Source organism: Parasteatoda tepidariorum, chromosome 8 (genome assembly GCF_982258835.1).
Source record: "Parasteatoda tepidariorum strain Cologne lab strain chromosome 8, Ptep-v5.0, whole genome shotgun sequence".
NCBI lineage: Eukaryota > Metazoa > Arthropoda > Arachnida > Araneae > Theridiidae > Parasteatoda > Parasteatoda tepidariorum.
Window position 1 is genome coordinate 50,025,423 of NC_141762.1, and position 26,697 is coordinate 50,052,119.

The following is a 26,697-nucleotide window of genomic DNA, read 5'->3' on the forward strand; positions in this document are numbered from 1 at the left end:
TCTATAAATTATATTATGAATATATCAATCTTACAGAATATTTGTCTTGCACTTGCGCTAACAAACGAGATCATTCACAAAACTGTTTTTCTGATAGCATAATTAAAACTAGACTTTTGATAATGTTTTGTCGAACATAGTTTTTATTTACTTAAGTGAATAATCCATTTGTTCAAATCATTTTTTATTACTCCTCTTTCCATTTGAAAATGCTACCAAAGGCCGTTAAATGCTTTTAGTACATTTATACTTTCTTAATAAAATCTTGTTAACTTTATAAACATTTTAATATTAGTTATTTAGAGGTTATTCAATTTCAACAGGGGCGGATCCAGAAATTTTTCCTGGGGGGGGTCATAGACTCAGATTCCCCTTTATGCTCCCTTAAATAATTCTTAAAATATTTTATTTCTCTTATAAACTATTAAAAAAATTAAAATTTTTATTTTATTTTTCAATTTGGGGGGGTTGTCATGACCCCTATCCCCCCCGCTGAATCCGCCACTGAATTACACTTAAAGGAGTTTACATACTAATTGGTTTACATAGGCTACTTTAAATAACAGAAAAATTTGCTTAAAAACTGAATTTTAGAAACAAAAAGCTAAAAATTATATGTTACATTAGTATTGGCATAAAGGGGTTAAAAGTGAGCTTCGTCATAAATGATTTCATTTTAAAATTTAATTAAATAATAAGACAAATACCAATATTTAATAGCACGATTTATTGTATGGAATATTATTAGATTATTGATTATACCACATTTAATTAACGTATAGTTTTTATTTTAAACAATAGATGGCAGCATTACAAACTACTTCATACCCAACATTTCATTTATTTCTAAATCTGAATGGTCGCTTTTATTTTCAATAGTTTCTGTAATGGAAAGTAACGCAACGTTATATTTTCCGACTGTGCATTTGTGGTATTGAAAAATAATTGTGGTGCAATTGTTAATAAATTAAGAATTTTAGATTGCAGCCTTTAAAATGTTTTCGTTTCTTTGAAATTCAGATTGAATATCGTTTTAAAAATCATATTACTAGTAGGCAAAATTATGATGAAGTAGATTTTTTCAGATCACTCAATAAAAAACAACAAATTTTAAAATTTTTTATTAAAGCAACGATTGCATTTTATTTACAAAGTTACAAATTATACACATTACAAAACTTTCAATATGAGAAATGAAAATAATGATATAAGAAATATGTACAAAATGTATGTTAACAACAACAAGGCATATTAACAACTATTATTATTTTGTTTTAAGAAATTGTATCAACAAATCGTAGAATTTCTTTAAGAAAATGTAATAATATTTTTAGTACGCAATTTGGATGGTTAAGATAGTTCAGATTTTTAGAAGTCATTATGAAATAGATAAAAAAAACATTGATAGATCTAGTTAGACCATAATGAAAGATAAGAGCTAATAAGTATTACGAGCTATTAGTCTGATATTAGAATAAAAAGACTGCCAAAGAAAACATATTAACTTGTTCACTGTCGCGAAAAACTGAAATGAAAATGCCATTGAAAGCTAAGCTTAAATATTGAGAAAATATGGAAAATAATAAAAAATAATGACAAGAGAAGAAAAATTATTAAAGTTATTTTTTTAAAGTATTTAAAAAATATTTTTTATTAATCTAAAAAAAAATATTAAAAATCCGGAAAGCAAAATAAGGAAAATATTTATCTCTTCATCAGCTCACACGATCATATCCGCAAAAAGGAGTGCTTTCTAATATTGTATCAATATAGCCAAAGCAAAATAATCATAGTTCACTTTAAAAGATTAAAATTTGTATAAACTTATTAATGTTGGTAGGTTTCCTTTTAATCATCCGTATTTAAATAGATTTAATTCCTTAAAATGTCTTAATACTCTTGGTGAATATATTTACACAGATAGTTCGCTCATTTTGCCTGATAAAAAAGAAAAGTTTTTTTTATTTTTTTTATTTTCAAAGTAAGTAAACCAAATATGGTCACTACACCGAATATGGGGACAGTGCAATAAAAAACAAAATATTTATGACTTTAAATACAGATGACAGTATATATGCTGAAAGCAATATAAATGGGGTGAAAGAGCGGTATAAGCCTCCCATTCTTATTATTCAAGTTGATAAAAAAAAGTAATGAAGCTATTTTGCATGAATCAAAAATTATTGCAATAAATTTAGCGCATTAACGTGTCTTTTTTATTTATTTTGTTGGAAGTTTTTCATCCTTCCAATAGCCTTTATACGAAATTTGAATTTTTGTCCTTGATCAACTAAACTGAGTAAAGTTAAATAGGTCACCGAGGCTATTATGGGCTCTGAAAGGGGTCTTATTATGATCACTGCAAGAAACCTGTTGCTAAGTCGAAAACAACGACTTTGTGGAAACCAGTACCCAAGCCTATATTCATGACAAAAGTAACAACAACTGTTGTAAGGTAGCGTGATGTAGGTGTGTGCTATTAGGTTCAAAATAGTACTGGTATTGTATAACGTATGGTCATGACAAACAGTTAGACAAGACACAATGTGATATGCGCCTTGCTTTAATGAAAGAAAAATATTGTGGCATAAAAAGAATATAATAAACAAATTCCTTTCGTTGCACGATTTTGTGACGAGAAAATTTATTAATATTAACGTTTTTTCTTGAATAATTTTAAAGGATGTTTATTGCTTGCATTAGATGCAATGGTTCCAGGTAAATGTATTGTTTTCAAACCACGTTCGATTATGTCTACTATTGATTTTTTTAAATTCATTTCTCTTTTTTTCCTGTTAACCCCAACAAACATTCGACTAATTTTTGTATTTTTATCTCCTGAAACAAAAATTCGAGCGTTCGAATTTCATGTATATAGAATCGAAATATACATATCGATTCGATTTGACATATATTGAAATTCAAGAGCTCGAAATCCTTATGGGTACCCATACTTGGTATTTTTACTTTATAAACTAGTTGTCAGAAACTATATTTGAATAATTTTTTCAACATTCATATACGATAAACATAATTTTTTTTCAGTAAGTAGTGATCAATCAAGAATTTTGATGATTTTCTTTCTTTGAAACAGAAGTTTATGTTGGTCATCTCCTGGACTCGAACTCAAGTCTAATACCACCTCTCGCTCTGAGCACCATTTCAGCGGATAAATGCAGCTTATCACGAGCATCGACTGATCGAACTTTGAAGTTCCTCAAGACGTTCACAATCATAGTCTTCTCTTCCAGAACTGCGAATTTTTGGCCTGTTTAGGAAAAATGAAAAATTTAATTAAGAATAAAAAAAAGCGTTATACGAGGGTTGCTATTTATATTTCTGGCCTTGGCAACAGTAAGTGTTGCTAGGCGACCGCAGACGATTTTAATCGAAAGTTTGATATTTTTAAACATAAATTCAGCAGACGATTTACCATTATAGCTTCATTTGCGTTGTTGACAGTAAATTGAAAAGTTCTTCTCCTTTAAAAAGTGGAATTCAATCGTGAACATTTTCGTGCCATTATTTTTCATAACTTTCGACGTGGATTGTCATGACAAGAGTGCTTCGAAGAACTTAATTCTTTATTCAGCGATAAAGCGCCATCCTACAGCACTGTAAAAAATTGGTATAACGAATTTAATCGTGGTCAATGTTCGATCCAGGACGAAACCCGTGCAGGTCGTCCAAAATCCGTTGTTGTGCCAGAAAAGATCGATGCTGTGCGTGAACTGATAAAGCAAGATCGTCATGTGACATACCGTGAGATAGAGGCGTCTTTGGACATTAGTATGATTAGCATCAATAAAATATTGCATGAACATTTGAGCGTAAAAAAAAATTGTTCGTGTTGGATCCCGCATAATCTGACAAACGCTCAAAAAAAGGCTCGTGTCGATTGGTGCAAGGAAATGTTTGGAAAAATACATTCAAGGTACATCAGAGGCTGTGTATAACATCTACACAGGAGACGAATCATGGATCTATGCATATGAGCCGGAAACAAAACAGCAATCAACTGTATGGGTCTTCCAAGACGAGGCAAAACCAACAAAAGTTATTCGAGGAAGAAGCACATCGAAACAAATGATTGCCTGTTTCTTCGGCATTAACGGCCATGTGGCAACAGTGGCGTTAGAGCAACGCAGGACGGTCAATTCTGAATGGTACACGGCCATTTGTTTGCCAGAAGTCATCGGAGAAATTCGAAAAAAGCAGAAGAACAGGCGAATCATTCTTCATCATGACAATGCGAGCTCTCACGCATCGACTCAAACAAAAGCATTTCTGACGGAGCGAAAGATCGAACTGATGGGTCATCCGCCGTACAGTCCTGATTTGGCACCCAATTACTTCTTATTCCCACACATCAAAAATAAATTACGTGGACAACGATTTTCGAACCCCGAAGAAGCAGTTGATGCATTCAAAACGCATGTTTTGGAGTTACCTCAATCGGACCGGAAAAGGTGCTTTGAAAATTGGTTCAAATGCATGCAAAAGTGTATTGATCAGCATGGAGAATAGTTTGAAGCACAATAAAACCAATTTCGATCCTACATATTTGTTTTTTCATTATCAGGCCAGAAATATAAATAGCAACCCTCGTACATAAAGATATAATTGATTTGTCAACTTATAAAACTTTACGAGGGTCATCCTGAATTTTGCTAAAGCTAAATGAAGTGAGTTATTTTAACTTCTTGTACGAGCGCAGATTACACGATTGCAGGTAATTATTTCAAGGACTGATTAAATAACTGCGGAATATATTAAACGAATTCCATTTGCGCTTTGATGTTAACCTTATCTGTCTTTATAGATTTCCATACTCGATTAAAAAATTTTCACAAACAACTTTTAGTGTTTTTTTATGGAATGATTTCAATTTCATGGGGTAAAATAACAGTACGTATGTTAATGGCATTTTTGACTAAAAAAGGAAAAAAAAGCATAATACTGGTTAATAAAACTAAAACATAAGGCATTTAAACCATTCATATAGTAATTTTTTCATTCATATGGTGACAGATTTCCAGAAATTCTGATTTTCGAAATGCTACTTCTTATTCCGCCGACCAGGTGGCTGAGTGGTTAGCATGACTGACTGTGCAGCCGATGGTCGCGGGTTCGAATCCTGCTCAGGGCATGGATATTTCTTTTTCTCTGTGTCTTATGTCCTTTCTCCTTTGTGTGTGAATGTAACCCGCCCTTTAAACGGGTTTGTGGCTGTGTGACGTGGGCGACGCTGCTCCACCACCGTGGTTTCGCCACAGGTGCCCACTGGGTAACGAGAAGAGAGTAGCAGTTCTGGCATTTTCTGAGGTCAATGGATCCTCGTCCCAAGTGCCCACCATTAAAAATAAAAGTTCTTATTCCCACACATTTAGCGGAAAATACAAAACTGAAAAGTAAATCTAATCGAATAAATGGTTTTTATGCCAAGCTCTTGGGTATCATGCTAAAATTATCAAATTTTAAAGCATATTATGTAACCATATTTTCTTATTAATTTTACTGAAATCATTACCAAACCGCTTTGGTAAAAGTTACCGAGCTTTTTGATGCTCCCATACAGTCAGAAACACTGTAAATTTCACCATATTGTAATAGTTCTGACCATATTTTTTTTCTGATTGCTTAGAGGCCAATTTTTAATTTTAAGTAGCAAATTTATGTATACTAGATTATTTTTTATTAGATGCAATCTTATATAAACGAGTATTAACAAGAAAGAAATATTTACAAATAACCAATAAAAAATTTATAATAAAAACAAATTGAATACAGCTGCATTTTACATTTTAATGATTGAAAAGCGACACTAAGTCTGTTATGCAACACTGTTTTCTCTATCTTATTATTCATATTTAAAGAAAAATACATTTTAAATATAATATGATGATAAGTAAAATACTTCTTTAACAATGCTATTATCATTTCCTGATCTGAAAATGGAAATTCATATCAATTTTTATAATGATAGAAACGTGATTATTTTTACAACTATCTCGTTATTAATTGAGATTTAATATTTATTAACACTTGTCTTTTTTTATGAGAAAAAAAAACATCGCGAAGTATTGGATGAAACGGAAAGAAATAGCAATATTGTATTGTTTTAAAGGATATGCTGGTTTTTAAAGGAACACGACTTTTGAAAGTATTTTCTGTTATAAAATTTTTCCTTTAAAGATTGCGTAATAATAATTATGATTTTTGTTCATTTTATAACAAAATATTTTTTGTTCTCACAAAATTGCATCTAAATTTGAACGATTAAAGAAAATAATGAGTTTCTTTATTTTTGACTTCAGTGTTGTAAATATTTGAGCGATACTTAAGTGTGTATTAAGTGTGTATCTTAAGTAAAACTTTTCATTTTAGTGGCTCAAAACATTAACAAAATTGATTTTTCACATGTTTCGTTCTTAGTATGTTTTACTACTAAAGGATAATTTTCCTATGGATAGTGATTGCATCATAGGCTCTAAAAATAAAATTATACTTCATTTCCCTGAAAAATCGATAAGAAATGCAGCTTCCAGTGTATCGAAGTAAATCAAGATATAAAATATTGATTTATATTCGATTATTTAGTATAGGCTTCAGTTATTTTAATTAAGAATATTCAGTATGAATTATTTTCAATTGTAAAAAAGTGGCCATGTTTGACGCTAAAAATCGTTATTTGGTAAAAACATCATGAAAAATGATGTAAACAGGCTTTCGTAGCCTTGGTAATGTTTAAAGGTTAGCTTTGCTGTCTATAAATTAATGTGCTATTTGATCCTGCTACTATTGAGAGAAAAACATTACACTAACATAGAACATCAGAAATATATTTTAAATATATTTAAGAATCAAAATATATTTAAGATAAAATGTTTGAAAAATATTGAGAAGATATATTTTAGATATTCGTATAAAACAGATTTAGTGCTCAAATACCTATGCAGCTTCTTGGCCCTGCTGAAAATGGGCAGTACGCAAAGGGATGCCTTTTTAAACAATTTTCCGGGAGAAAGCGATCCGGATCAAACTTTTCTGGATCAGGAAACCATTCTTCATTCCTGTGTAACATGTAAATGACCAACATGCACGTGCTTCCTTTGGGAATTTTTAAACCATCTGAAATAAAAATGAATTCATATGAACATTAACTCATTCATGCAAAATGTTCATAAGAATATTCCTCCAATTCGGGTTATACGCGAAAGTTTGCAATACCCTTATGCTAATGAAAGTGATTGCGCAGCTATGAAAGAATAAATCAAATCATTTGAGGTAAAGGACACCATGTAAGAGGAGAGCAGATTTTAGAACATTTTACCTCTCAAGGAGGAAGTCGGACATGGTGTTTTACCAAACTCCATAACTTCGTTATTTATTGTTACATGGAGCAGTGATGGCTAAGGATTATGCCTCTCAATGGAGCGTCCCATGTTCGAATCTCAGCATTGGCTGGTTTATACGAATTCTGCTCTGGGCTCGCACAAACAACAGCGCGGACTTAAAGTATACTCAGTAGTAGACCGATCATGGGTAAGAATCTTCTTGCCATCGGTCTAACCATTGGTGGTTTTCTTGGTTTTCCTTGCCGGGTAACGCAAATGCAGGTTAGTTCCCCTGGAAAATTATCTATGAAGAATAGTTTGTTCAAATGCTTGATCCATAGGTTTACTAGTTTACAGCGATGGGTTCAAAATTACAAGGCTACGTAGTTGAGCGTTGATAGTTTTTTACTTAGAATTGAGTCGGTTGTTTAACGTCGGTTATAAAATAAAAATAAAGTTACTTACATCTATCTTGTGGTATTTGACATATTTTTCTTCTACCACAAGATAGAGGAAACAATCTACAAAATGTACATGCTATCTACTTAATTTGAAAAACAAGAGGACATGGTGATCTCCGACATTCAGAAATATCAAAAAGAATTAAGTAAATATTCCATGCTTTAATAGAGGTATTTTGAAACCGTAGTGTAATTTTAGCAAGCGTATTTTATTTTAAATAAAAATGATAACAATAAAGATAATTAAAAATTTCTAATTTCCTTAATATACGTTAAAAACACGTTTGTTTTCAAAACAATAAAAAATAATTTTAAAAATGCTGCAATATGAAGGTGATGTAGTAAAATGAAAGACTTACTGATTTCAACGTCCTCTTGTAAATGCCTCGCAATGTAAGGAGCAGGCGGATATATTCTTTGAGTTTCCTAGAGAACAGAATTTAATTCATCATAACATCGAAATATAGTTCATAAATTTAAGTAATATGCATAAAAATAGATTAAATAAAATTAAATGTTGTGATTATTATTAAACCAATTTACTACGCATTGTAGTACATTTGCAGAAACTTGCTTACATTGCATTTAATTATTATTTTTTTTTAGTGGCGGGCACTTGGGGGTTTGTCCCATTGGCCACAGAAATGCTAGAACTGCTACTCTCTTCTCGTTACCCAGTGGGAACCTGTGGCGAAGCCACGGCGGTGGAGCAGCGTTGCCCACGTCACACAACCACAAACCCGTTTATAGGGCGAGTCACATTCACACAAAGAGGAAAGGACATAGAACACAGAGAGAGAAAGAAACATCCATGCCCTGAGCAGGATTCGAACCCGCTGCCAATGGTTCCGTAGTCAGACACGCTAACCACTCGGCCACCTGGTCGGCATATTGCATTTTATCAGAATTGAAGACATTATTTGATTAAGTGGGCTAATATCACTCGTTTAAAAAAAAAGGAGTTTTCCTCTTTTTCGAGTTCTTAAATGAAACTTCTATTATTTTTTAAATCTGGAACATATTTATGCTGCCATAAGCAACCTTTATTTAAGTATCGCAATCACGACATTTATGGCGTTTATGCGAAAAGAAAAAAATAGTAATTTGATTTATTATTCAAATAACGTCAAAAAATTTCTTTTTCATCTTTGAACTAATAAATAAATTATATGGTGCTTAGTTTGAAATTTCAAAATAAGGAAATTATTGTATAGATAAATCCTTATGAAATCAATGAGGCATTACTTCCTACAAAATAAAAAATGAGATATTTATGTCATATAAAAACCAAAAAATCCTTTTAACAGAATAATTTTAATGATAATATAATGCAATAAACATGAAGTTATAATTTTAATTAACTATGTAGTGCTTTAATTAACATGCTCTAGGAATTTATTCAAGAATTTATTTCATACATACGAGTATGATTTCACTTAATTCAATATTACAATTTCCGCATCCACTCTCAGAAAAATTGGCTCAGCGTTTGTACCAAAATATAAGTACCTTGAACCATATGGAAGTAATTTTAAGGCAGCATTGCGCTACGCTTGAGTTCAAGTTGAAGAATATGTTGTTGTTGCTAATTTACGTCGCACTAGAGCTGCACAATGGGCTATTGGCGACGGTCTGGGAAACATCCCGGAGGATGATCCGAAGACATGTCATCACAATTTTGATCCTCTGCGGAGGGGATGACACCCCCGCTTCGGTAGCTCGACGACCTGCGCGCGAAGTCGAGCACTTTACGGTAGCACAGTTTAACGAGGACCAATACCGCACACCCTCAGTCCCTACGCAGACTGATCCAAGTGGTCACCCACCCGCACACTGACCGTAGCCTGTGATGCTTGACATCGGTGATCTGCTGGGAGCCGTGTCTTAACGATCAGTCCACTGCGAGACTCAAGTTGAAGAATAACCAAATTTAAAAAGTATAACATAAAAGTTGTATAACATAAAAGTACCACATAAAGGTACCATGTAAAAGTGTCGTGCAAATGCTGCGGTAAATTTAAATGATATTTTGGTTCAACATGCTTCTCTAACAATATAATAGTTTGTGCTCACTCTCAAAATTAAAACTCTCACTTTTGACGATTCAGCTATCTTTTAGCTATATTTCGTTAACTCTGAAAATTACATCCGTCACCAAATCACGTGGTATGTGACAAAACGGGAACTTTAAAACACATGACGAAAATGTATCCTCAACTCGAAACCTCAGGGTTGTGCATTGTGGGAGATTGTTAACTAGAATAAAACTAGAAGAAGACTAGGCGGTCGAAAATCTGACCGGGTTGTATGATGGCCAAGGAGTTTGCTTTCGTATCAAGAAGAACCTGGTATCGAATACCTCACTGTTCTATTTGTCTTTCTTGTGTTATTAAGATGATATTGACTCAGCTCAGTTGCATGTTGTTAACAATAAAATGATTATTAGAAAAGTTACTCATTATGAGTTTTTTTTTCTTTCTTGGAAATAAAATAGAAAAACGAAGTATGTTTTCTTGAAAAAGTGACTATAGTTATTTCGTCACTTTGATGAAATATTTACTCTGAGCATATATTAGGAAACGGTTTCGTTACAAACGAAGAACGTTTCGTGAAATTTGAGTATCCATTAATTACAGCCCTGTTTTTTTTTCTCCTTTGGATTGTAATTTTCTTTTTGTCTCTAAACAGGTAATAAAAATGTAATGTGAGTACGGATATTTAATTCCTGTTAAAAAAAAAAAAAAAAACAGTAAACGATTACTTTGATAACACATTCCAAATATTTAAGTTTCCTCAAGCACTCTTCAGTCAATTGTTTCTCAGGATCTTCGCCGCACTCTTGACAAATTTCTTCGAACACTTTTTCCTGTATTTCAGGATGCAGTCCTAGAAGGTACAGAATCCAGCTCGAACCAACAGCTGTTGTGTCATGTCCCTTCGATAAAAAATATTTAATTAGTTTTCAAGTAAAATAATAAATATTACTTTTCTACTCAGTTTTAATACACTAAAAGTAAGAATTCATTTCAGTTATGTCTGAAAAATATGCACGGAAGTTTGAGCACAAGAAAGAAAGGAATAGCACAATCCTCATTTCATACAGCTATCGAATAAACTTATCATTGAAATGACAATTAGAACATTTATCCACTCATCTCTTCAATGAGATTATCTTACTAGATAAAAAAATAATTTATATAATTTTAATTGATTCTTGACAATGCAATTTCATAATGATAAGGTTACTATACTAGGAGAGCTGAACTATCAACTAAATTGGAGCAAACTAGTTCGCAAGTTAACGTTATGTTAGTATTAGCGTGAAAGTTTGAAGACTATTTGGATACCAAAAATTATTGATATGGGTGGTTGAGCGGCATTAAATTGCACAAACAGTTAAAAAAAAAAAGGGCTTTCGCGTGTTCTGATTTCCTTCAAATGTGAAAAGAAAGAAGAAATGGATAATAAATTGTCGAAGATACAACTGGCAGCCTGGAAGTGGAGCTCGCTTATGTGAGGAAAATACTCATTTATTTATAATTTACTAGATTTATTTTCGTACATATGTAGTATATAAACGATATTAAGTTGTTAGAATTTGTTTTTAAATGTTTGTTTTCGTCTATTTCAAAAAAAAAAAAAATAAGCGAATAACTTGCAGGGTTACTTGAACTGTTCAGTTTCAACTATGTACCAAATATAGGAATTTTCATTGAAAATTACATTTATTAAGTATATATTTATTCAAAATATGACTTTTAAATAACATTTCTTGATTTATTTAACAATTTTAAGTGTTTATGTGCAATAAAACTAATAAATAAAGGCAAGAGATTGGCTAAATAAGTATTCACCAAACTTATTTCATGATCGTCAAGTTTTGTCATCACTTTTAAGTATTTCTTTTTGTAAAAAAAAACAAATATTTACCTGTTTTTTATTGTATTACATTTTATTTCACTAAGATCAAGTAGTTACTTTCTTAATCTTGGCTAATTTAAGTCAGAATTTTAATTATTTATGGTAATATATCGCATAAAATTCAAACAGTTTTTATTTATCATAAGAAATCTATTTAATATGCGCTCTTTCATATGTTTTTGAGTCTATCAATGCTTTTTTTTTCTTGTTTTAAATTCTTGTTTTAAATTGCTGAAATAATTAGTTTCTGTGATAGAAAATTTCAAAGGTGTATGTTTGTAAATAGTAATTTTTTTAATGTGATTTAATTTAAGTATGAAAATAAAAAAAATGTATTCTAAATATTTTTGCAGGTTCATTTTGAAGAATCTCATCGAGAAATTAAAAAAAAAGATGGAAACAATAAATTAAGACCTGATGCTATTCCAACAATTCCCAATGTTCCAAATAAATAAATGTTTTGAAAATGTGTTTTGAAGTAAGATGCTTATTTAAGTAAATTATTTAAAATTTATCATGCGTCGTTTCTTTTCCTTCCCATAAAACTCTAGTTTCTATTTATTCCACTATTTCTATTTATATAATAATAATGGCTAAAAATCTTAATTCGTCTTGTCCTTAAATGTTTTAAAGAAAATTAAATGTCTCAATTAAAAACACTAATTTTAAATCAATTCTTCATTTTGAAACAAAATTTCTTGCTTCTCACGATTGTAGACATTTACATTTAGAATATTGCATAAGAAATTTAATTATCTAAAAACGTACTTAGAAATATTTCAAGTCAAAACATGTTTTTTTCCCATTTTAATTACAGTACAGAACCCGTTATCCGGAAATCAGAAAACCGGAAAACCAAAAAACCGGAACGAAATTCGATAAATTCTCCCGCCATTTAAAAAAAAAGTTTTTTTTTTCCTCATAAGATTTCAGGATTTTTCATTCTTTTTTGAAAGATGTTCACCTTACCATCATTTTGGAAACAATCATTAGCGTATTACTTCATCGTTTTTTCTTCTTTTTAAGATTATTTCCAAAAAATTTTATTTTTTAGTTGGGTTTAACACTAAAAAAACGGCTTTTTGTAGCGATTCAGAAAACCGGAAAAATCAGTTATCCGGAATAGCGATGGTCCCGAACGTTCCGGATAATCGGTTCCCTACTGTATGTTAAAAAAAATCTGAAAAGAAATTTAAAAAACTCAGATCTAACTGAAATATAAAATTTAGTACCAAATTCACTTTGAAATCATTTTGAAAAAAAAATTTATGCAATTGGCATATAGCACATGCGCCGTTTTTTTTATTTAAAACTTTAAATCGCTCATAAAATTTCCAGTGAATTTGTATAAGCATAAAAAAAAAGATTCCGAAAAACAATGTTAATCGTTGCACGCTTTTCTTTACCGATTATCCTATAGCTGAGTTTAACGTTTTTAGCGGTAAGTTGTCAAATCTTGTAGCTCTTCATTATTGGTGGAAAAGCTTTTGCTCCAAAATGAATGATAAGTCGGCCTGTCTAATTCAGGGGCTCTAATGAGTAGGACTAAATCATCCTTCACAGACTGAAAATAAAGGGATGAACATATGTTTGCTAAGAACAGTACCTCATACATAAACACACACTGTAAGAAATTACGGGATAAAGTACCGACACTTTGGGTTTATTATCCGTAAAATCAATTTTACAGTAAATTATTGTACCGTAATTTTAACAATAACATTTAATTAGGGTGATTCAGTAGTTTTAAGGTAATTATTACTGTAAAAATTACTTCATGTCAGATTTTTTTGTTCGTAACATATTCTAATAAAAATAGATTACAGGGTCAAAAGTTCCGGCACTCTGAGTACCGGTACTTTTTATCGTAATTTGATTTGATATTTTTTATGACGCAGGTGAGTGGGAAATTCTTCGAACTCAAAAATTACTAATATAAAGTTTATCTTTACAGTATATATGCAGTGTTTTCTGGTTTAATTATCTTGTCTTGTTATCTTGCAAAATTAGAAAATTAAACTCACCAAGTTATATACCTAAACAAGGATTATTGGGTTAACTTTGTGCATATTTCAGCTGAGCATTTTGAGCTAATTCAAAAAAATAAAAAGAGGGAAATCCATTGCACAGTAACGCAAAATAATAGAAGATTTATGTTATTTTCAAACGTTAGAAACAGAGCCACTGTGGCTCAAGGGATACAGCGGTAACGTATCATTAGGTCATATAGTGTTGAATACATCAGAGTCCATTCGAACCCTAGTGTTGGCTAGTTGATACGAATTCTGTTCCCAGCTTGCACCGACCACATGGCTAACGCAAAATATCCTCAGAGGTTGACGTATCATGATTTGAGTCCACTTCCCGTTAGGCTAGCTGTAGGAGGTCTTCGTGGTTTTCATGTAACGCAAATGTGGGTTTTTCCTTCAGAAATTCCTACACGCTAAACCTAATGCTTGATACAGGATTTTATTTGTTTTTTGGGCTGCGCTCAAAATTATGAGATTACATAGTGATAGTTGCGAACTGAGAATTGTATCAGCTGCTCAATACCGGTTACAAAAAAAATAAAATAAAAAGTTTGAACTAGTTACAGTATTGATTCCAACAGTGAAGACTTATTTCAACATAAAAACTTAAGTTCGTTATCCAGTCTAAAAGTATGTTTAATTGTTCAAAATCAATTGAAAGTAATCAAATGCCTGAAGCAGTTTTATGAAAGGGATTTAGATTTTTCTTAACGGGGGAGCAAGAGGGGATTTAATATCAACTAACACAAAAGCTCTACTATTTTTCAAATCTTCATCATGTGCTTAATTGATTAGAGAACCATGTTCTAATTGATTAAAACTACTACGTTTCAATTTCATAATTGCTAATGATCTTCTTGAACAATTATAAATATTATTTCAGAACATCAGGGTATTTTATGATGGACTTAATATTTATTTCATATAATTTCAGATAAAACATGACATCCACATTCGTTTATTTAAGGATATGGTGGGAACTGAACTATTGAAAGAAAATTAAAAACAAAATTGACGTCTCGAAAATAACTTCAGATTTTAGATATATGGTCATTAAATTAATTACAAACATATCCGTATATTTAATAAGAGTGACGAATTGAATGTTATGCAAGTTTATATCTTTGTCCGATGATTGACACTTCTCACGAAAATTCACTTCCTCTCTATTCACAAAAAAAGTAGATTATAGTTCTTTTTATTCTCAAGAAATTCAGGTATTTAATTGTAAAGTGGCTACTTTAGAAAATTATCTAGTGTTCTTAAAGTAATTACATATAGGATGAGAGAAATGCTCGACATATATCAAAGAGTTAACAGTTTTCGAAAATAATGAATAGTTGTTTAAAAATCTGTCATGATTTACAATCATTTCCTAAATTATAGCTTGCTATTTTTTCAATAGTTTGGTTATGAAGCGCTATCTTTAAAAATATTGCCTGTACGTGTTTTATATTTCTGATTGAAACTATGATTTCATTTTTTGAATTGATTTTCTTTAATAATTAATTTTTGATTTGTTCGAAAATTAAGGAATTATATCAATTAAATTATGTGTAATATCATATCGTTAAAAAGTCATTCTAATTTAGAATATTTAAAGTAAACTAACAATGAAATCTTAAAATAAAAAATATATTTTTGGAATTTTAAAATTTTACAAGATTTTGCAACCGTTGCTAAAATTATATTGTTATAGCTTGGCAAAATTACAGATTGTACATTGCCTCCCAAAAGTGTTCGCAAACTTACGACTTTCAATGATTTATTCATTAATTAATATTACTATATCAGAATGGGTATATAATAATAAGTATCTATTCTTAACAAAACTGCTTGTATTATTTTAAAAACAATGTAAAAGTTTATTAATAAGAAATCAATTTAAAAAATTAACAAAAATTTTATCTCACAAAAGTTATCGTATACTTTGATGTTTTCGTATGAATTTTTAATTAAAGTTATTGTCGTTAGTATTATTTTTTATTAACTCATTTTTCTTTTATTATTTCTTTTTTTTTTGCAATTTGAAATCAAAATTATGGTTGCAAAATTGGAATTTGCTTTTTGCTTTTTAACTTCATAATATTTTTATATCATTTAAAAATGACTCATAGTCATATTAGAACAATAGACAACATTTAAAAGTTGATTATTTGTCATCATTAGTGATAAATCAGTAACAAATATTTTTTTTAAAAAAGTTTGTTTTGTCCCATTCCACTATGCAGTATGTGATAAAAAACTTAAGTAAAGGATTTTGAGTCAAAGATTAAAATCATAAATTCCGAAAAAAAAATTTATGAAGAAATTCATTAGAATGTTGCGAAAGTTTCTGCGGAATTCAATAATAAATATTCTGCGACAATTTTACCTAAAACTCTTCGACGAATTTTCAAAGCAGATAGATTAAATTGGGCATAAAGTGTTTTGTTTTAACGAAAAACGGAAAGATTAGGCTTTACTTCATAAAATCAATGATATATAGATCCCAAATGAATCTGTAATGTCTTATTGGCAGATGAAAGCAAATTTAGCACATCGGGGCTCGATATGGAACAAAAAAAATAAGAAAATTTATCCCAACAACTCAGTTGGGGCAGAGTTAAGCATGGCGGTGGTGTCCTTGTGCGTTGGTGCATGTCAACATTAGGATAAATTAATTTCATATTTATTGATGGCACAATGAATCATCATGTTTATTCAAATATTTTAAGATACAGTTTACAATTATCAGCCCAAAATGTGGATATTGGAAACAACTTCGTTTTATATTTGGATAACTATCATAACCACACGCCCATCAACGATATCAACGATCTATCTGATGTCTTGATAAATGTCAACAAACTTTTAACACACTACCTCAATCGCCCATATTTAAACCATATAAAACATATTTGAAGAGAACTAGAAATCAGTGTGTGATTACATGACATTAAACGAAAGATTAACTAAAATTATTATGGTGAAAAAAGTATGAGTTTGATGCAGAAATTGTAAAAGAAACGAAACTAATAACATTTAATCATAGGCAATTAAAAGCTGTTGTAGCTGCTAAATGATATTCTACTAATGATATTCTACTAAATTATATACTAATGATATTCTACTAAATTATATTCTAATGATATTCTACTATTCTTCTGTCGGGTGCAGAATTCGTATCAACCAGCCATCGCTAGGATACGAACCCGGGACACCTCATTGGAAAGTGAACGCCTTATCCCCTGAGCCACCACGGCTCTAGCAGCGTCTTTTGATGAATGTCGTAACTAATCTTTAAAATTTGTTATGAAAAATTATTTAGTTTTTTTACGCTGAAGGCAGCAAACTATACATTTACACATTTTATTTTAAAGGAAATTGCTAGCATATCTTTAATACTTAAAAAATTATTTTACCATTTTACTGGCAGGAATTAAGACTGTGAGTCTACCTATACTTCAACATAAAGCAAAATGTATAAAACAATTTCTAAAATAAAGCATCATAATTCTATGTAAACTATTTTATATTTTATATAAACTACATAATTTATTACTCAGCTTAATTACTCACAGCAAACATGAATGAATCCACTTCCTCTTGTATGTCATCTTCTGTAAAACTCAAAGGATCCGACATGTGCATGTCAAGAAGCAAATCCATAAATGCTTTTCTTTTTTCTGAATAACCACTCTTTTGTTTGTCATCTTCTGTCTTTTCAGAGCATTTTGAGAGGAGTTGAGCTTTTCTATCCAATATGACCTGTTGTTAAGCAAATTTGATTTTAAAAAGTGCTCAAGTTAATAAAAATTAAATAATATAAACGATTAACTTTTCTTAAATACGAAAGTATATTTAGTAATAAATCTTTGCAAATATTTCATGAATGTTTATGTTTTTAATTCAGACATTAATATCTTTAATTTGTATTGTAAATAGTTACAGTTATAACAAAGAGCCATGAGTAGATCTTTCACTAAAATCAAAAATCAAATAATTTTTATTTTTTTTAGAAACGTACGACGGTTGTCATTATGATATTTAAATGTGATCTCATTATACTCAAAATTTCCTTATCAGCATTTTACATAACTCGATAGCTAATTTATTCTAAACATGTTCCTAGAAACGATAGCTGAAATTCGGGAAATTGGAAAAAAGTGTGTTTGAATAAATGAAATTGGAAAACGGAGTAAAAAAGTTTCTTAAAACAATTGTTTTTATTTCCTTGTATATGTACAATAACGAATTCAGTAAATCAACAGAATGAATATTACTAATGTAGTTTTTGTGTACGTAAAGATTTTTTGCTTACATTTGAGTATTTAAAATAAAGGATTGAATGAAACTCTTAAGGACATATCTTAAACGTCTGTTTTTCTACAATATGAGGTAAAATTGGGGATTTATTTCCTCAGTTTTAGTGTTACATTTTGGTGGAACTGGTGGCATGTTATAGTAGAAAGAAATAACATATTTGCAACAATTATGCAAATCCTTGAAGTTACGTGACTAATTTGATTTATTTTAAATTTCATTAGCTATTATATCAGAAGGTCAGTATCATTTTGCTATTGGTTTCGTGACTTTTTTAATCAACTTCAATGATTAACTGTAATAACATTTTCAAAAAATATGTAATTCGTCTGTTATAGATAAAAAATTTTAAAAAATGGTGCACTTTAACTAATTTTGGATCATATTACCTGTGATTATAAATCCCGTCACATCGGTAAAACTCACTCTTACCGTAAAATATTAAAACGCAATTTTAACTATTCAATTTTTAATTTAAATATTAAAACCCAATTAAATTACGGCATATCATATTTTTTGTTCTGTAACATGTTTCTGTAAGATAGATTTTATGGTAAAATGTTCCAACACCCTGAGTGCAGGTACTTTTACTGTAATTTGATGGAAAATTTTATACCGTTTAGCTTTGCCTTGAGTACACAAATTAATATTATTTAATACTACTACTGTTGAGAAAAATATTACATTAAGATAGAGAAACAGAAGTAAATTTAAAATATATTTGACTTTTTTGCTGTACTTTTTACCGCAAATTGATCCAGAATTTTTAACTGTTTAAGCAAGATTTTATTAAAGCTTGAGCTAATTTTTCACAACAGCTACAACTTCCACGTAAAAGTTATTTACAACGAGAAAGATACGTTCAAGCAATAACCAGTGGGTAATTTATTTGAAAAATATATTGAAAATGAATACCACCAAATTTTCAAAAACTTTTTAAAAAAATAATAACTAATTCAGCTTTTGCAATTCATTTAGCAAAAGAACCCGATTAATTCATTTAGCAGGTAAAAATCCTCACTTTAAGTGAGGAGGTTCTATTTGTAAATCTTATGAAGTCAAATTTGTGGTATTATTTTTAAGCAGTATAGCTCACTGCAGCACATACACTTATTCAAACAAGCAGAGGAATTATCAATGGAATTATAAACTATTACAAATTTGATGAGTGAATTGAAGATTGGATTGTCTTAAATCCTTATTTTTGAATTAAACACTATTTTTGCAATTTAACTTTATTGTTATTATATGGAATTTTATGCATTGCAAGTGTTGTGATTACTATTATTTTTCATTAAATTCATAACGTTATTTAGTTAAATTATCATTGATATTATTCAACTTTTCTCTTGTTGTTGCAATTATTAAACTATAACACCGTTACTAAGCCTAACCACAAAAAATATTTCTTACCTGTTTCGTAAATTTATCCATGATAGCTGAATCTTCCTTAAATCTCTTTCCTCTGCCTGTGCTGAAATAGATCCAATCTGGCCATAACCATGGCCTTAACACACGACCTACAAAAGCTTCTGCAACCCTTCAGATGGAAACATTATAAGTATATCAGTAAGAGGTAATAAAAGACCTTTGCAAAAAAACTTTTAGTTAAAAATGATGTCAATTTAGGTTTTAAGTCGGAACAAATTATTCGACGTATTTAATGATTCCAAAGAAGTCATGAAAAGTGTAACAAAAACAATTTTTCATTAGTAATTTATAGATCAAGATGAATTTAAAAATGCAATAACGAACACACATTTATGGCATTTATAGGACAATGTACTTAAAAAGTTCAAAATAAGTAGATGTACGGTAACTTTAAAATATTTGTTTTGATAATAATAAAATCCTCACAATTAATTTTTTTTTTTTTGAGAAATGGCTAAAGCGTGCCTTTGATTTGAGTTATGAGTGAAGCAAAAATTTTTTACCGTAGCCCTTTTGTAATGATTTTTGTAAAGTTATCGATAAAATATGGTTTTGTAATATGTGATGAAATTTAGTTAATATGGTAAAATCTGGTAGTTTTATCATGATACCTAAGAGCAAGGTAGAAAACCGTTTTTATTTTTTAAAAAAAATACTCATACCGTAATATTACCAGATACGGTAATATTACCATACTTTATTCTTATGGGTAATATTACCAGAAATTTTTTTCCTCCGTTCTCATCTTCATTTTTAGCTTCGGGAACTTCAGTCCAATTTACAATCTAAAAGCAACCTTTAAATATACACACGTTTTTTTTCTGTAACATTTTTTTCAAGCGCAAGCAAATATTAAATAAAAGTTTGTCAGTCACTAAAAGAAAAAGTTGCAAACTGTCCTAATGAACCTTGGGAAAACAAACTGTTGTATTTTGTGTCCAGTTTTATCTCAACTGATATAATGTCAATAAAATAGCAACTTATTTTAAAGGCACTAAATTAAGAAAATATATATTGTAGATGTATTAAATAATGAATCTATATCTAATCGATTAAAACAGTCAATACATAACTGCAATGCGTGAAGTAAACATGAGCACTTCGGACATCCTATTGAATATCCGACTGCATTTACTGCCAGAAGAATGAAGATGCGGTATTTCCTAGTAGCGTCAAAATTTCTCCAGCTAACAATAAGTTACGTCAGAATCTCTCGAACTAACAATTGCACTTTAATTTAGTACTTCGATCAATTATTGAAGTTATACTTCTTATGCGACTTCCAATAAGGTTGCGTTAAACGTTTAACGCTACATTTTTATTGGCCGGTAAATCACGTGGTAGGATCCAGTTTTGCCTCATTCATTTCCACATTGTTTTGGTTCTCACCAGCATAAAAATAATAAAAGTCATAAAAGTATTGTTTTTCTATAAATACTTTTTTAGTTTGATTTGATACATATATAATTTAATTGGGCAGTATTTTTTATTTTCAAACTTAGTGGATAACAATTGTAAAAAATGAGTGAAAACAATCCCACGGACAATGCGACAGATTTAAAGTTATGTCAAGGTACGTCTCCTGTGAATATCAATTGATTGTTTCTCTTTTGAAATTACATTATGACGCATTCACATACATTATTAATACAAATACATTTTCCATGGCGTGACGATGAGGCAACCACAAGCACTTCCACAGGTTCAGGAGGTCAACGAAGGAAAAATGCGCAATATTATCGTGATTACAGAGCACGGAAGCGAGTGGAGCAGGAAAAAGAGTCGTTGAATAGAACTAGTGATCCTTCTACGACTGCTGATTCTTCTACAATTAACGTCGCAGGTTGCGAAGTTTAACTTCTTCCGCGCGGAGGGACTCCATGCACTATTTTTTTTATTTTTTTTTTTTTAAATATACTAACAAAGTGAATACGTAAAATTTGTGTATTCATAACTTATTAGGTAATATCACATTTGGAATAAAAAAAAAGCAAAAATTATTATTCAATGAATATAAAATGATATTCAGTTGTATACTCTTAAAAACATGAACCGTATTACAAGTTTTATCGCTTACTAATTACATTTTGTAAAGCATTTGAAAACTTACCTATGCATAGTCTTGACGTAAAAAGAGTCGTGATTATCTTGAGCGTTGATTCGTAATCCCATAGCTGTCTCTAAAAAATATTCAAATATAATCTCCAAGACCTGTTTTGTATGGCTCCAGTTAAAAATTGTTAAAAATATTTAAGATAAAATAAGGTAAGAATGTTTAGATTAATTTGTTTGTTGACACAGCGATTTTATTAGTTTTTCGCGAAACCGTTTCCTGGGGAATTTATCAAATCATCAAATTTAGTGAATTGCTATTTTCAATTATTTGAAGATACGAATTTCAACAAAAAAACTTTGACTTTTTGGTACAAATAGGTATTGATAAAAATTTACACAAATGATTGGAAAATATGACATAAAATAAAAGTAACCCCGGAAAACAATGTAAACATTTCCGGATCACATCACGGTATAAAGTACTTGCCCTTTGGATGCATCATCCGCAAAATACATTTTGCCAAAAAATCCATTGTTATTGTAAAATATTATTCCGTAATTTTCGCAGTAATATACATTTAATCTGAATGATTCAGTGATTTTACTGTAGTTAGTTCTATAAAATTATGGTATACCAGATTTTTTTTTATTCCGTAACATGTTGCCTTAAAAATAAATTTCACGGTAAAAAATATCAGCACAACGAGTGCCGGTACTTTGTATCGTGATTTGTTCCTTATATTTTTTTCTTTGAATGCTGCTTAAGAAATGCTAAATCAAAACGAATGGTAGTTAAAGTTTTTGATGCATACTGAAATCACGAAATTTTCTTCATTTTCCCCTAAGGCTGTGTAAAATAAAAACATATATTCAATTTGTTTTTAATTGAAGATTTGAATTGAAGATTGCTGCTAAAATTGTTTTCATAAATTTATCAAGGAATATAAATTAATCATATTAACTTTGCTTATCAAAAATATCACATGGTATAGAAATTGAAATAATTTATGAAGAGTGATGAAAAAAAATTAATTTTAATAAAAAAATATTTATTTTTGTTGGTTTGTGATTTTAAAAGGAAATTGTCAAATAATCATCATTTGTAACACGAGTTAAAACGACTCAAATTATTACTAAAGGGCAATTCCACGAAAGTGTCAACTTTTAAGTAAATTTTTTTTTGAATTGCATATTTTAATTTTAAAAATATGTTCAAAAATAGCCAAAGTCTACATATTGCCGTTTCATTTTTGATAATCTTAAATTTTTTGAATCTGACAGCATTCTAAAGTAATCACATGGCTGACAAGTGAATTGTTCACATTTGTGCTCAAATTGTTTTCTTGAAAAATACTTATAAAATAAAAGAAATGTATCTTTCTTTTGCAATATTTTAATAAAAATGTGCATGTAGTACAAAATTTAAACATTTAAAACATTATCATTTTAAGTTTAATATATAAAATAAAAGTAACTTCTTTTACATCATTCCGTCACATGTCTTAATTATGCATAAATTTCCTGAGAACGAAGATAAGACGTGACATTGGCAAGTTAGATACAAAACCTCTTCAGAGACAACCTAATTTTCAAACTGTTGAAATTGTTACTAATTCTTGCGTAAATATTAATCCTGTTTATCTGTTACATTCTGTTTATCATTTACATATTAATAAAACATTTTTTAAATGAAGACTTCTTCTACTAAACTTTTTGTCATTCCGTCACGGTCATTCTGTCACAGCAAATAGATGTTAATAACTGCTAGCCAACCTGAGGTTAATTTTCCAAATTAGCATTTTACATTGCTTACACATTATACTAAAAGTATAAAATAGTTCAGAAAAATAATAGCTGCAAAATTCGCAGAAACTTCCAGTTCTAAGCGGCATGCCAAAAGCTTGGTTGCCAAAATGTCATTCCGTCACGCAAATAAAAAGTTCGTAAAATTAAAAGTAAAAAGATAGAAAACCCTTTTTTTTAGTTTATGAAGTGCATTATGCCAATAATAATGATATGCATGAGAAAAAAATGTTTATTTGAAATTAGATACATAGAAACTTCAATTAGTTGTTATTTTGCAAGTCAAAATGTCATTCCGTCACATATGGAATTGCCCTAAAGCATATGAAAAATCTCGAGTGTCTAAATTAACACATCATACAAAAAGAAAATTTTCAAGCGAACCAGAAAACATAAAAATAAAAATATGATCCATGAATCACTAGAATGTAATAATAATAAGTGAATATCTTTATCCATTATAATGATTTATAACATAGTCATGAGTTAAATTTAATAAAGATACTTTATTTCACTAAGTCTGCATGCGCTTTCATCAGAAACGTATTGCAAAAGTTACCTTGCAGCTTCTTTGTGTTTATTTTTAAAAGCAAATTTCTTGCTATGATGGCATCTTTCATTGTGGGCATTTTGACAGATTATGAGATTAAAATAAAATAAAGATAAGAAAAGATATCTTGTCATGAAGACAGTGTTATATTAATTAAGTTCTAGTGCTTGCATTCACCTTTGAACTAGAACGCCTGTTATGGACACAATAGAGAAAAAATAAATTGTTATGCAGTTGGCATTAAATTATTTTGTTACATAGCAACTTTAATGATTATTTTTCTCAGATATTTTATTAGAAATAGTTTTTCAATATCTAATTCACTGTAAAAAGTCGTGAAATCGATTTTTACTGAGATATTTTACTGAAATCTGATGTACTGTAATTTTTATTGTAGTATTTACTATAAAACCACTGAATGATTGTAATTAAATATATAATTCTGTTAAAACTACGATATAAAACTTTACGGAGAAATTGATTTTATGGAGGATGCACCCAAAGTGCCGGTGCTTTTTACCGTAAACTGATTTGAAAATTTTCTCAATGCAGGATTTTGTCCATTCTTAAAACTCTCAGAATATGAAATATTTGAATTTGGAAAATGCCAATTTTTTTAAGTAATTTAAATTGTTAAAATTGTTTTTTTCCTTCCTAAACGCACAAAAAGCAAACGTTTATGCTTGTGTGTAATATCTAAGATTTATTTTCACAGGCATTTTTTCATCGATATTTTTTATTGATATTTTTTATTTTTTTAATAGTTACATGGGTTTAGTTTAGTTTGTTGTAATACGATATTTTTCAAAAGCTGCTGACTTTCCTTAATATAAGTAACGAATATAAATAGCACGTTGTTCTTATTATTATGTTTTATTTTTTATCAATAAAAAGATGGTTAGATGTATAATTTTTCTTTCAAAAGAAGTTTTAAATTCTGTTCCATGTATGTGAATTAAAGGAATTAATCTTAAATATTAGCAAATAACGAGGTTTCAACATTTTTCTTATTTGACAAACGATTTTCCAGTTACTACATCAGAGTATTCATTATTTCTACAAAATAATTCTTAACATCTGCCTTAAAAAAATTCTGTCGTTTTAACACATTGATATTGTTTGAGCATTTTGACATAAATAATATTCTGCGATATCTACATAAAAAATTATATTTTTGTTACGGATCAGATACTTAAATTGGATTTTAAGTTAGTGATTCTTTTAATAATAAAAATACTTACCACAAATAATGTCTAAAGTGCACATTGTAATATAAGGTACAATATCTATGCATTTTTGCACCTTTGTTGCATTTTTAATTTTTTCTACCATGTACTTAGACTGATCGTCGAATACTCCAACAAAGTCTTCTAAAATGCGAAAATGAAATGCCGATGTAAGAGCTCTTCTTCTTTGCTTCCATTTTGATCCTTGGCTAGAAAAAATTAATTTGAAGAAAATTTTTATAATAAGTTCTGTCAATGTGCTAAAATATTTTATAGATTCCAGTTAAAATTAATTTTATATCTAATTGATATTAACTCTTCAAGCATTTTGTCCATCGATTCAAACTGAAGAGAGACTTAATATGTATAAAGAATATATATATTTTTAAAAAAGTAAAAAATTATTATTTAATTAAAACATTATTAACTTCAATTTTTATTAAAAATTATTTATTTAAATTGTAACAAAAAATTAATATTTTTTAAAATTATTTTTAAAAATTATTAATTGCTAAATTTTTCTTTAAAAATTATTATTTATTTAAATTATTATTAAAAGCTATCATTTATTTTAATTATTAATTAAAATCACTATTAAAAAAATATTATTCAACAAATTATATTATTTATAAAGTATGTATAATAACTTCGAGCTATCATGCATTTCTTTAATTTTTCTGAATAATGTCTAAAAATTAAGATCAGAGAGTTATGATTTACGGGTAAAAGTCTGTGATTGGATAAGAGCTAAATTTTACTGAAAAGAAATAACAAAAAATATTTTTCCGCAATGCTAATAAGAAGTGCATTTTTCGTTGGAATCTCTGAACTATAGATATGTATTTTTTAATCTAGTATATATATATATATATATGTCCCCTGGCTGTAGAGCTATAGATTATCTTTTGCCAGTTACAAAAGAGCAATCATTACATATAAAATTGCTATCAAAATATCAATCCCTGTCGCCAAAGATAGCGACCATGTCACAAGTGCAATATAAAAGAAAAAAATACACGCTGAGCCCAATTTGGCGCTAAATTTATGTTCTATTTCAGTCATTTTTCGGAAATTGTTACGTCGAATTTAATTTAAATTTTTTAAAAATTCCAATATTTTTAATGCTCTCGTTTCGCGATGAAAAAAAAATTAATTACCAGTATGGCGCAAAACATAATCTCATTTTTCTAAAATATAATCTTCAAATTAAAAAATCTTAAAATAAAAAATTGGTGGCTCAAATAAGAAAAAACTTATTTATATGAAATAAATATTTTCTTCCAAAAGAATGTATTAAATAAACAACCTGGTGCTGTGCAAACACTTTTATTAAAACATTTACCAAAAGTGCAAAAGTTGCTGTCATTGTTTCAGACTCAAGTAGTCAGCGGTTGCTATTCGCATTTGCTTGTCTAGAGCTCCATACGGTAAAAAAATTCAGGATCACATTACTATATTGAGTACCGGAATTTGGGTGTATCATCCTTAAAATTCATTTAACCGTAAAATTTATTTTTACCGTAAAATATTATACCTTAATTTCTACAGTAATATTTATTTAATTAGAGTGATTCGGAG

General features: G+C 29.4%; 1 protein-coding gene across 1 annotated transcript in view; it reads right to left on the bottom strand.

Annotated features, from left to right (window-relative positions):
• Positions 1 to 1,105: 1,105 nt before the first annotated feature.
• Positions 1,106 to 26,697, bottom strand: part of LOC107438881 (cytochrome P450 4C1) — a 49,060-nt gene continuing 23,468 nt past the window's right edge. Inside the window, exons 4-11 of the mRNA XM_043039186.3 lie at positions 25,135 to 25,328; positions 21,596 to 21,665; positions 19,468 to 19,594; positions 17,311 to 17,499; positions 10,560 to 10,733; positions 8,158 to 8,224; positions 6,952 to 7,131; positions 1,106 to 3,268 (exon numbers count right to left, since the gene is read on the bottom strand). Of these exons, the coding sequence (XP_042895120.2) occupies positions 3,108 to 3,268; positions 6,952 to 7,131; positions 8,158 to 8,224; positions 10,560 to 10,733; positions 17,311 to 17,499; positions 19,468 to 19,594; positions 21,596 to 21,665; positions 25,135 to 25,328 (1,162 nt within the window). The 3' untranslated portion in view covers positions 1,106 to 3,107. The remainder of the gene's footprint in view (positions 3,269 to 6,951; positions 7,132 to 8,157; positions 8,225 to 10,559; positions 10,734 to 17,310; positions 17,500 to 19,467; positions 19,595 to 21,595; positions 21,666 to 25,134; positions 25,329 to 26,697) is intronic.